Genomic DNA, 12230 nt, shown 5'->3' with positions numbered 1-12230 from the left:
GAAAGAAAGGGGGGAAGGGAGAGAGGGAGGGAAAGGAGAAAGAGGAAAGGGAAGGGAAAGTGAATGAGATAAGGAGGGAGGGAAGGAGGGAGAGAGGGAGAGAAAAAGGAGAGGAAGGAAGGACCACAAATCCTGGCACTAGACGCAGCTTCAGAAGATGCTTTGAAACAGCACAGCAATTCCAGTCCTGGAAGAGACCTCGGAGGACATCTAGTCCAACCCCCTGCTGCAGCAGGAGACTTTATATCAACTTGATTACTTTGGTGCCTCTAGGCTGCCATGCAGAGGAAGACAGAGCTTATCCTCGATTTACTACAACAATTGAGCCCAAAATTTTGGTTGCTAAGCAAGAACATTGTTAAAGTGAGTTTTGAGGCATCTTACTCAATCCATCCTCCAACGGTGGATGTCAATCACGGTGGGCCAGATTGAGAATTGGAGAGCAAAGGCCTGTCAGATGACCCGTGATTGACACGCTCGTAAGGGAAGGGGAAGGGTGCCCCTCGACTTCCTATATGCCCACCATTGAGCTTCAAATCTCCGTTTGAATTTTGAATAGTCACTATATGATATGGTCGTAAATTGAGGACTACCTGTACTGTTTTCCAATTTGACGGCAATCCTTGTTTTACGACCATCATGACCAGCCTTCACCAATGTCAGTGATGTCCTCTGATGTCCTCAACTTACTACTGTATCATATAGTGACCATTCAAAGTTACAATGCCACCAATGACCATTTTTCACACTTATGACCATTGCAGTATCCCAATGGTCACGTGATTTACAGTTGGATGCGTAGCAACTGATTCACCTTTATGACGATCGCAGCCATTGATCTTCCTTTTGCGACCGCCTGACAGGCAAAGTCCCAGAGGGAGCCAGCTTCGCTTAACCATCGTCTGACTGACTTAAACAACGATCCACTTAACAGCAGTGACAAGAAAGCTCGTAAAAGCTCACGGAACAGCTGTCTCACTTAGCAACGGAGATTCAAGGCTCAATGGTGGACATAGAGGAAGTCGAGGGGGGCCCTTGCCCTTCCCTTTTGAGGGTGTCAATCACTGCTAATCCGACAGGCCTTTGCTCTCAAATTCTCAATCTGGCCCACAGTGATTAACATTACTATGACAAGGTAATGCAAAATGATAATTGAAATTATTTACTCAGAGGGGAACATAAATGGAAAGGATGATGCAAATTGTGAAATATAAAATGATCTATTTAGAAGGGGATAAGATATGGAAATTTAAATGAAATTGAAATGGAATAAGATATATCTATCTAAAAAAGGTGGTGTGAAAAAGTAAACTTGAAGAAATATATTGTTTTTGATAAAACGGTAAAATGATTAATAAGGAAGTAAGAAATGATAAATTGGTCCACCTTAGAAAATAATTGATATTAAGGAACAAATTTGAAATATCAAGCTAAAAATTAGAAATTAAGGATGGAAATGACTGTGTTTAAATTAAAGGGTTTCAATAGAAACAAGGAAACATTGAGAAATAGATGTGATCAAGGGAGAAATAAGGGAATGAAATTAAATAAGATTAAGATTAGGAGGATAGGGCGGATGGTAACATTGATTATATATTAAATATTAAATAGAGATGAAAAATAAAAATGTAGAAAAGGAATAGTATGGCAGAAATTGAAATCTATAAATTAAATTTGGGGAAAATAAGCGGTATAAATTTTGACTCGGTCAATACTCTAGTGAGAAAAAATGTACTGTTTGTTTGTACATTTGTTTGTTTTAAAAAATAAAAAACTTTTATATATTTTTTTTCATTTGGAGCCCCTTGGGTCTTCATAGGCTGAATTCACTCAGAAGCCAGAATTTGACTGAAGATAATAGAAAATAAAGTGTTTTGTTAATAATTAGAGGTTTAAGAAATAATATCCCAACAGCTGGGAAATGGTTTTAGAGCTCACCATAATCAGGGAAATAAGTTGAGGGGAACGAAAAATGACAATTGGTTAAGAAAAACCTCCCACTTTGTTAAATTTTATTGTTTTCAAAATTCCATTTTGATAGTTTGCATTAAAATCCCCCTCCTCTTGTCGTGACATCATTGGTTGGGGGTGATAGGAGGTGTAGTTAGCAGGGCTTGTGAGGGAAACCATTTTTGAGGAAAATTTCCACGGAATGACTGGCCCAAGTCATCCAACTGGCTGTCATGCCTAAGGCGGGACACGAAATCCAGTCTGCTGGTTTCTAGGCCAGCATCTGAAGCATCGACCAGATTGGCTGTCTGCCATGTCAGTTGACTCACTGAGCAACGGAATTTAGAACCTGAAACCTGGGGATGAAGGCAGTTAGGGGCGGGGCGGCTTCCTATTGGTCCGTTTGAATTGCTCCCATCAGTTGAATTTCAGTTATTACTAAGGATTGTGGGAACTGAGCAGTTTGAATTTGGCCAAATTCTGGAGCAGGCATACTTTACGTGTGGCTGTTCATCAGTTGGCCCAGTTCAGGATTTCAGGTTTTCAGACCCTGCCATTCCGTATTGATTATTCTGGTTATTGTTGCTTATAATTCTTCTTTTAATTATAGGCCCAATAATTAGTATGCGAGATATGAGAATTTAGATTTAGATTTAGATTTTATTGAATTTCTATACCGCCCTACTCCCGAAGGACTCAGGGCGGTGCACAGCCATGAAGTAAAACACATTGATATACAAAATTTAAAATCGAATAAAATGAATTAAATAAATTTGGCTGAATTAATACCCATAATTTAAAATTCCCATATTTTAAAATACAGTAAAAATTTAAAATTTACACTTAAAAGGGAGAAGATTTAGGCGAGGCCAGCTTGATGAAATAACAACGTCTTCAGCTTGCGGCGGAAGGTGTGCAGGTCCGGAATCCTCCGTATCTCTGGGGGGAGCTCATTCCAGATCGTCGGTGCCCCCACAGAGAAGCCTCTCCCCCTAGGGGCCAACAGCCGACATTGTTTGGCCGACGACACCTGGAGGAGCCCCTCTCTGTGGGAGCGTACTGGTCGGTGGGATGCTATTGATGGTAGTAGGCGGTCCCGTAGATAACCAGGTCCTAAGCCATGGAGCGCTTTAAAGGTGGTAACCAGAACCTTGAAGCGCACCCGGAAGACCACCGGGAGCCAGTGCAGCTCGCGCAGGAGAGGTGTTACATGGGAGCTCCACGTTGCTCCCATAACCACCCGCGCGGCCGCACTCTGCGCCAGTTGGATCCTCCGGGTGCACCTCAAGGGGAGCCCCATGTAGAGAGCATTACAATAGTCCAGACGGGAGGTGACGAGGGCATGAGTGACTGTGCATAACGAGTCCCGATCTAGAAAGGGACGTAACTGGCGAATCAGGCGAACCTGATGAAAAATCCTCCCGGTCACGGCCGTCAAGTGCTCTTCTAAAGACAGCCGTGAATCCAGGAGGACGCCCAAGTTACGAGCCCTTTCCGTGGGGGCCAATGATTCGCCCCCAATAGCCAGCGATGGAATTTAAAACACTGTTTTATTTACATGTTTCTTTTCACAGGAGATCATCAGGCAAGGCAAAGGATTCTGACAGGAACAGCTGCTTATATATACAGTGGGCGGAGTCAGAAAGGTAAGGGGGAGTCAGGGGGGAGGAATGTGGCACACTTCATATTTTGACTTATATATATATATATACAAGCTTAATTATACAAATGTATATAGTTAGGTATTTTTCTTTGTAACAAAACCCCCTCTAAAAATACCTAACGTTTAAATGATTTTTTTTAAAATTTATATATACACATTTAATTTAGAAGACAAATAAGCATGTTGATTATTTGGTAAAGGTTTTGTCAATATATCAGCAACTTGTTCATGAGTATCTCAATAGGTGGCTTTAACGAATCCTATATTAGATAATTGTTTAACGTGTTTATATTTGATATCAATATGACGTGATCTCTGATTTACTGCTTCTGATGTTAATATGTCTATAGCAGCTTTATTGTCCTCATATATGGCTATTGGGTAGTTGGGTTCAGTCCAGATATTGGATAAAAGGTCATCGAACCATATCAGATTGTTGGTAGCCTTAGAAAGACAGATATATTCAGCTTCCGCCATGGAGGTGGCGATCAAATTCTGTTTACCAGCATACCAATAAACAGGGCAATCATTTATAAAGAAAACATACCCTGAAGTGCTTTTTCTGCTTTTTGTATCCCCAGCCCAATCTGCGTCAGCATAACATGTCAATATTGGTTTATTAGAGTTAACAGGTTTTAAATATAAGCAAGCCTCAGCACTAAACTTAAGGTACCTAAGAATTCTTTTTATTCCTTCCCAATGGTAGTAATTTGGGTTGCTAACGTGTCTTGATAAGAGATTGACAGCAAGAGTGATGTCCAGTCTGGTCCAATTGGAGATACATAATAATGAACCAATAATAGATCTATATAGGGTGTTATCTTTAAATGGTTCACCCTCGTTGTTCATGTTTTTTGTAAAGTCTGCCTGCATGGGGGTCTCGCAGGTTTTAGAGTCCATCATATTACATTTTTGTAAAAGTTCTAATATTTTTTCTTTTTGAGACAGTTTGAAACCTCCACTTATTTTGTCAATCTGAACACCTAGATATTTATTTACTTTCCTTAAGGTCTTCAAGGTGAAATGTTTACTTAGTTTTTCTGCGAATTCGTCACATCTGTATTTGTCTTGGCCAAAATATAAAATGTCGTCTACATAAACGAGTATGTATTCTGTAGATTCGTTTGTTTTTCTAATAAAGAAGCACAGATCAGTTGATGTAGCTGAAAAACCTATGTCATTTAGTGTTTTTGCCAAACATTCGTACCAACGCTTTCCAGATTGTTTTAACCCGTATAAACTTTTATTTAATAGCCATATTTCTCCTTTTTGTGCACCATTATCTGGAGGAGCTTTCACATAGATTTTCTTGTCAATTTGCGTGCAGATAAGCTGTTTGAATGTCAAACTGATATACATCCAGATTTAGGATTGATGCTATTATCAGTGCACTCTTGACACTCTCTGACCTAATAGTGGGAGAGTAAATATCTACATAATCATCTGGAAATTTCTGTGCGTATCCTAGGGCAACTAATCTGGCTTTGTATAATGATTTTCCGTCTTCTAACTCTTTAATTTTAAATACCCATTTCGTTCCAATTGGTGTCTTATCTATTGGTGGTCCTGTGGTGGTGTATACATTCAATTCCCTTAAACTATCCATTTCTTTCTTTATTGCTTGTTCCCATTTTAACCTTTCTTCTTGTGGCAATTCTAATATTTCTTCATATGAGTTAGGTGTTATTTTGTTGCCATTTATGGATAGTATGTAATCTTCAAATCTTTTGGGTATTTTGTTTCTATTGTGTCTAATGGGTCTATTGGGGGGTAACTTCTTTTTACCTCAGTTGTAGTAGGTGTCTCTTGCATCTTTTTAATAGATCGGTCCTTCTTCAACCATCCTCTTGCTACCAGTTTTGTTGCTTATAATTCTTCTTTTAATTATAGGCCCAATAATTAGTATGCGAGATATGAGAATTTAAAACACTGTTTTATTTACATGTTTCTTTTCACAGGAGATCATCAGGCAAGGCAAAGGATTCTGACAGGAACAGCTGCTTATATATACATTGGGCGGAGTCAGAAAGGTAAGGAGGAGTCAGGGGGGAGGAATGTGGCACACTTCATATTTTGACTTATATATACATACAAGCTTAATTATACAAATGTATATAGTTAGTTATTTTTCTTTGTAACAGTTATTTGTTTTGTTGTTTTTTGAAATAGTAGGCAGTTAAATAATATAGTTAGAGGAAATTTGGGGTTGGGCAGCAGTGGTGGGGTGGGGTTGGCAGTTAGATATTAGGAAGTTCATCTAAAGGGGCTGCCTTGGTAGACACGGCTGACAATGAGACATCTACTTCCCCAAAGGTAAATAATCCTGGTAGGATAACCTCTACTTTTCTCTTAAGGTATTAGAAGCCAGAAGCTTTTGGTTGAACTAGGAACAGATCCAAGAAAGATTTCTGCAGCTCCTCTTGGCTGCACCAGGGATAAAAAGCTACCTTAATTCTCCTTGGGGTGTCATTTGAAATTGAGAGAGATTCAACTCAGTCCAATTCATTTCTGTATCAGAACTTTAGAAGGACAAGATTAAATATTTCATATTGGTGTGTGTCTGATTGCTTCTAGGAAATGGACATGAGGAAGTCTTACGCCTGGCTGAGGCACAAGAGAATGAACCATTCACAAGTGCAACCGATGATCTGCTTTCACAGTTTAAGGTACACAGTCTTGGTACACACACAAACACACAGATATAATAGAATGGTTTAGATTAAGATGTTAGAATTCATGTTAAAAAATATTATGCTCTGATTTTTAATTTTAAAAGATGTAATGGGAAATTGTGAATGGAGCTTGTTAAAGAAATGTAAGTGATTGTACCTATCTATGACCGGATCGAGACTTCGTTCTTGAAAAATATATTTTATGTTTATGTTTGAAAAAAATAAAAAAATATTTAAAAAAACAAACAATTGAGCCCAAAATTTTGGTTGCTAAGCAAGAGCATTGTTAAAGAAGAATGAGAAGGAGGAGGAGGAGGAGGAGAAGAAGAGGAGGAAGAGGAAGTTTACAGTGTCAGCCTATTGGCCCCAACAATATGGGTCCCCATTTTTCCTATCTTGGAAGGATGGAAAGCTGAGTCAACCTTGAGCCTGGTGAGATTCAAACTGAGAAATCAGGATAGGAATATAAAATTTCCATGCAGCTGAGCTTCAAATTTCTTTTCAGGGAGATTTCTCGTTCTTCAGTGATCATTGCATAAGTGATCCCAGGGCTCAGAAAGTTGTTGAAGTTGACACATTTTTAAAAATCCAAAAGCTTTGCCCATCCAAGATAGGAAGAAAAGGTTGGAGCAAGTTTTGAGAGTTGGCTAACTCTGGATGAGCTCCCGTTACTTGCCTCAGTTCCTCTACCCATCTAGCAGTTCGAAAGCATGCAAATGTGAGTAGATGAGTAGATGAAGAAGTACCACGCTAGCCATATACCCACAAAAATGGTTTTCGGACAATGCTGCCTCTCTTGGCCAAAAAGGGGGATGAGCACCGTCTCCTAGAGTCGGCCCTGACTGGACAGAGTAAATCTTTACCTGTACTTATTATCATAAAGATGGAGAGCCCTGTTTGAAGGGGCAAAGGAATCACCTGGAAATTCCAGGCAGAAGAATGCAAGTTTCTCACCACCCTTGTTTTTGGTTTTTCTTCCATTTCCTTATTGGCACATCTGTGACTTTTTCTTTTTTAATTTGATTTATATGCCACCCTTCTCTGGAGACTCAGGGTGGCTTACAATGCGTTAAGCAATAGCCTTCATACTTTTGTATATTTATACAAAGTCAGCTTATTCCCATCCTGTGCTGTTTCATGAGGGATGCTATCTCCTCTTCTCTTTTCAGAGTCCTTTTTACTGCACTGGGGAAAACTGGGAGGCAGAATATGAGAACGAGACAATCCCCAACACGGTGAGTGTTCTCCAGAAACCAAAACCAGTTCCTGGCATATTCACCTCAACACAAAATGACTTTTCTCGCAACCAGTTTATCTCTAAAACAGGGGACTCGTAGATTTGCTGAGAATGGAATTGGAAAAGGGAGATTCTGCTTGGCAAGAAGGATGAACCTTCCACTCAAACATTGCCCTCTCTTTTCAATGATGGGGGTCCCTGGCGTACCTTAAAACTTTCACTTTTCTTTCTGTTAGTTTGTTTAATCCTTTTCTCTAGAAAAGGCTTTCCAATATTCTTCAGCAACCTCCCTCCTCCCCAGCCCCTGGTTTATGAGACCCAAGTCATTGTCACTGTTGGCCTTTTGAGTTTTCTGACCATGTTGTCTTTCTGCTCAGCAGGAACAGAAGAAGGAAGAGACAACGAGTGGCAAGCGGCTTCGTCCAGAAATTCCTGGGCCCCGCCGAGATATTTCAATGTCTCCTGTCCCCCATACCCCTCCTGCACAACATCTGCAGCAGCCATCTCCCCACCCTACAAGATTCATAGACAGCAACAAGAGAACTACAACCAGCCGAATAGAAGGCATTTCAGCCACACAGGTGAGAGATTTTCAGGCCTGTCCCAACTTGGGCATTTAGGAAAGAAAGATTCTCGTCTCCATTTGCAGGCAAGTTGCATTTAGTAAAAGGTATCCTTTTATTAAAGCCAATGGGTTGCAGTGTAAGCAAAGCTAGATCAGAGGATTCCTGCATAAAGCCAATAATTTTCCCTTGGTCATTTTTTTAGGATCCAGGTACAACCCATACATGCGGAGGGATCTGTGCTCCGTGAATCACCAGGCACCTTGCTTCCTGCAGGTAAGAGGGTGCCCATACCAGATCCTCTCCCCCAAATTAATATGGGCTCAATCGGGGCCTCCCTTTCCTCCGCCTTCCTTCTGATTGTGCGACTAATGTGGAGCTTTGCTTTTTCTCTCTTCCAAGTGCAAAGAGCTGATGGGGCCCGTCAAGAACTCCCTGAAGCTCCTGGATAACCCTGAATCCATGACCGATGATGACCAGCTGGAGGAAACTCGGGGTTGCCTCCTAAACATAGGGGAACCTATCAAAGATGCTTTAAAAGGTCAAATGAATCAAGAAGCATGGAGAAGGTAATTTGCCTGCCCACTAAACCTTCAACCTTTCTGTGTCTCTCTCTGTCTTGCTCTCGCTCTGTCTCTGTCTCTCTCTTTGTCTCTCTCTCTCTGTCTGTTTCTCTCCCTCCCTCCCCCCTCTCCCCCGATGTTGCAGTCAGACTTGTGGGTCATGAGTCTTTTTGAGTTTGGATGTATAGGGGAAGAAGAGGCAGAACCTGGGGATGGAGTTCAAAGAGGAATTTCTACATAGCCACAAGCAAACTAAGTGCAGTTCCTGCTGAAATGCTAAAGGAGATGCAGGCTCCAATTTTTGAATTGTGTTGAATTCCCCTATGTTTGAGTATTTATTTTAAAAATCCATATTTTTGTCCATACCCCTAGAAAACCACCATACAGGCATTCGCAGTAGTAAAGAGAAGTAGCAGACTGGGTCATGCCATGCTTAGAGCAAAATCTGCAGGCTTTATCTTGGGAGTCTTCATGACTCAACTTTGAAGCTTGTTTGGGGCATCTCTTTCCTCTAGCATGAAAAGTTTGGGCTTTTGGCCCAGTTCCTAAAAAGAGAAAATTAAAATGATCTGTTCACTTTGTTTCAGGAATCTGTGGGGATTTGCAGCCAGATTTTCAGTATTTAACGGCAACAAGTTGAGAACCTTATACCGGATGGCCAACAAAAAGCAAACCTGGGAAAGGAGGTAAGAACAGAGGGAGACATAGGTTGGGGACTCTGCTGTTTATTAATCACTCAGAATAGAGCTGAAAGGGAAAGTGTATGTGATATCCTGACCCACGATACAAAGTGTGTAGGCTTGGGCTCCAGCTCTGCTTTTGCCCTTCATCTTTCCTTCCTCTAGTGTCTAGATACTGCTGAACTGGGCTGGCCTTCCTGTTCTCTTCCATGCCTTTGGCACCAGAGGGAGTTAAGCATCCCAAGATCTAGATAGGGTCATTTTTGCCTCTTCTGTTGAGTTGAATGTTTTGAATTCTTCTTTCCCCTCTAGGTACTGTCATGAAGCCAAGAGATGAAGATTAGATGGATTCCGGCCCCAGAACTACCCACAAGATTATCGGAGGATGTCTGACTGTAGACCCCCTCCTCACTCCCTGACCCTCGCTCTCCACCTTCTCAGAAAACTCTCCTTGGTGTCAACTCTTCCATCAAGCATCGCTCACTTCTGAATAGGCCCTTAGAGCAGGGGGACTGACCGGAACAGGTATCCCCTTTCTTGGGGAGGGGACACATTATGTGGGTCTGTTTCCTGTGTATATTGACAATATGCCAGTTTTAGGGAAACCTTTGAAAGCAAATCACCTTCTCCATCCTTCCTGCTCAATGTGACCATTTAAATATTCTTCAATGTGGTCCCTTATGTTGAGGAGGCAACCCTGGGTTTCCTCCTGCTGGTCTTTCTCAGTCATCGATTCAAGAGTATTCAGGTGTTTCAGGGCATTGTTTACTGGCCCAATCAGCTTTTTCAACTTGGAAGAGAAAAAGATTGAAGATTTAGTGTGCAGGCAAATCACCTTCTCCATGCTTCTTGCTTCATTTGACCTTTTAAAGCATCTTCAATATGATCCCCTATGTTGAGAAGGAAATCTAGGGTGGTCTTCGTTAGTCATCAACTCCAGGTTATCCAGATGTTTCAGGGTGTTGTTTGGTGGGGCCACACCAGCTTTTTGCACTTGGTCGCCGATCTTGAGTAGGGAACCCTGCGTTTCCTCCAATTGATCTTCCTCAGTTATTGTTTCCGGACTATCCGGATTCCTAAGGATGTTGTTAATGGGCCTCATCAGCTTTTTGCACTTGGGAGAGAGAAAGATTGAAGATTTAGTGGGCAGGCAAATCACCTTCTTCATGCTTCTTGATCCATTTGACTTTTCAAAGCATCTTCGATGTGGTCCCCTACGTTTAGGAGGCAACCCCGAGTTTCCTCCAGCTGGTCCTCATCGGTCATGGATCCAGGGTTATCCAGGTGCTTCAAGGACCTCTTGACGGGCCCCATCAGCTCTTTGCACTTGGAAGAGAGAAAAAGCAAAGCTCCGCATTAGTCAACATCAGAAGGAAGGTGGAGGAAAGGGAGGCCCCGATTGAGCCCATATTAATTTGGGGGAGGGGATCTGGTATGGGCACACTCTTACCTGCAGGAAGCAAGGTGCCTGGTGATTCACGGAGCACTAATCCCTCCGCATGTATGGGTTGTACCTGGATCCTAAAAAAATGACCAAGGGAAAATTATTGGACAAAAAAAATAGACAGAAATTTCAATTTTGGAAAAACACAACTTTTAATGCACAATGATTCAAAGTACAGGAACTTAACCATAGAAAATAATAGTACATATTCTATAAACAACATATTTACAGTAGTGAGACCACCTGCAGGAAAGAAGATCGGCGACCAAGTTCAAAGAGCTGATGGGGCCACTAATAAAGTCCCTGAAACACCTGAATACCCCCGATCCGATGACTGAGGAAGACCAGCAGGAAGAAAGTTGGTCTGGCTGCTGAACATAGGGGACCACGGTGAAGAATCTTTAAAAGGTCACATTGAACAGGAAGCATGGAGAAGGTGCTGTGCCCTTGGCCATCTGATATATCATTCTCAAGTTGTTGCCGTTAAATACCGAAAATTTGGCCGCAAATGCCCAAAGATTCCTGAAAGAAAATGAACAGATCATTTTAATTTTTTCTTTTTAGGAAAGAGATGCCCCAAACAAGCAGTGATGGAGAGATGTTTTCTTCTGGGCCCTCAAAATCCCCTCTGACACCCCTTCTGCTTCTAATTGTAGGCTAATTTCTCTTTGAACTCCATCCCCAGGTTCTGCCCCTTCTTCCCCTATACATCCAAACTCAAAAAGACTCCTGACCCACAAGTCTGACTGCAGCATCGGGGGAGAGGGCAGGCAAATCACCTTCTCCATGCTTCCTGATCCATTTGACTTTTCAAAGCATCTTCGATATGGTCCCCTATGTTTAGGAGGCAACCCCAAGTTTCCTCCAGCTGGTCTTCATCCGTCATGGATTCAGGGTTATCCAGGTGCTTCAAGGACTTCTTGACGGGCCCCATCAGCTCTTTGCACTTGGAAGAGAGAAAAAGCAAAGCTCCACATTAGTTGCACCTCAGAAGGAAGGTGGAGGAAAGGGGCCCCCTGATTGAGCCCATATTAATTTGGGGGAGGGGATCTGGTGTGGGCACCCTCTCACCTGCAGGAAGCAAGGTGCCTGGTGATCCATGGAGCACAGATCCCTCAAGAGATAAGGGTGGTACCTGGACCCTTAAAAAATTGACCAAGGGAAAATTATTGAGTTTATGCAAGAATCCTCTGATCTAGCTTTCCTTACACTGCAACCCCTTGGCTTTAGCCCCTGAAACACCTGAATACCCCTGATTCGATGACTGAGGAAGACCAGCAGGAAGAAAGTCGGGGTGGCTGCTGAACATAGGGGACCACGGTGAAGAATCTTTAAAAGGTCACATTGAACAGGAAGCATGGAGAAGGTGCTTCGCCTTTGGCCATCTGGTATATCCTTCTCAATGTGTTGGCCTTAAAGATGGAAAACCTGGCCACAAATCCCCAAAGATTCCTGAAA

The 12230-nt window shown here is 42.0% G+C and overlaps 2 protein-coding genes and 1 long non-coding RNA gene across 5 annotated transcripts in view; 2 read left to right on the top strand and 1 right to left on the bottom strand.

Annotated features, from left to right (window-relative positions):
- The window catches only part of LOC148112152 (uncharacterized), an 8876-nt gene extending 919 nt beyond the window's left edge, over nt 1-7957 (top strand). The window contains exons 2-5 of one of the 3 annotated variants that reach the window (XR_015729769.1): nt 3525-3596; nt 6188-6279; nt 7455-7520; nt 7903-7957. This is a non-coding gene — a long non-coding RNA (uncharacterized LOC148112152). Of the gene's footprint in view, nt 1-3524; nt 3597-5568; nt 5644-6187; nt 6280-7454; nt 7521-7899 lie in introns of those variants that run through there. The other 2 variants (XR_015729767.1, XR_015729768.1) reach the window with 2 other exon arrangements.
- Nucleotides 7958-8303: 346 nt separating this feature from the next.
- Nucleotides 8304-10878, top strand: LOC148112151 (ATP-dependent chromatin remodeler CHD2-like). Its single transcript, XM_087877937.1, has 4 exons — nt 8304-8361; nt 8488-8654; nt 9236-9334; nt 9641-10878. The coding sequence occupies exons 1-4, from the start codon at nt 8311-8313 to the stop codon at nt 9663-9665; spliced, it is 342 nt and encodes a 113-aa protein (XP_087734063.1). The 5' UTR covers nt 8304-8310; the 3' UTR covers nt 9666-10878.
- LOC148112150 (ATP-dependent chromatin remodeler CHD2-like) lies at nt 9358-12142 on the bottom strand. The gene is made up of 5 exons (XM_087877936.1): nt 12023-12142; nt 11844-11914; nt 11552-11718; nt 10779-11294; nt 9358-10654 (listed from the first exon to the last, which is right to left on the bottom strand). Exons 1-4 carry the CDS (start codon nt 12129-12131, stop codon nt 11174-11176), a joined length of 468 nt encoding a protein of 155 aa, XP_087734062.1. The 5' UTR covers nt 12132-12142; the 3' UTR covers nt 9358-10654; nt 10779-11173.
- Nucleotides 12143-12230: the final 88 nt, after the last annotated feature.

The sequence above is a fragment of the Pantherophis guttatus genome, chromosome 13, assembly GCF_059756535.1.
Source record: "Pantherophis guttatus breed Tessera chromosome 13, ASM5975653v1, whole genome shotgun sequence".
Taxonomy (NCBI): Eukaryota; Metazoa; Chordata; class Lepidosauria; order Squamata; family Colubridae; genus Pantherophis; species Pantherophis guttatus.
Note: the sequence above shows the minus strand (reverse complement) of the source record. Positions and strands in the feature narration are given on the sequence as shown.

Coding starts and splice junctions, on each gene's coding strand:
- LOC148112150 (XM_087877936.1), bottom strand. CDS start 12,131: ATGCTTCCTGTTCAATGTGACCTTTTAAAGATTCTTCACCGTGGTCCC. Junction 11,719..11,843: donor AGGCACCTTGCTTCCTGCAG/GTGAGAGGGTGC, acceptor CTCTCTTCCAAG/TGCAAAGAGCTGATGGGGCC. Junction 11,295..11,551: donor GATCAGGAAGCATGGAGAAG/GTGATTTGCCTG, acceptor ATTTTCTTTCAG/GAATCTTTGGGCATTTGCGG.
- LOC148112151 (XM_087877937.1), top strand. CDS start 8,311: ATGCGGAGGGATCTGTGCTCCGTGAATCACCAGGCACCTTGCTTCCTG. Junction 8,362..8,487: donor AGGCACCTTGCTTCCTGCAG/GTAAGAGGGTGC, acceptor CTCTCTTCCAAG/TGCAAAGAGCTGATGGGGCC. Junction 9,335..9,640: donor AAGCAAACCTGGGAAAGGAG/GTAAGAACAGAG, acceptor TTTCCCCTCTAG/GTACTGTCATGAAGCCAAGA.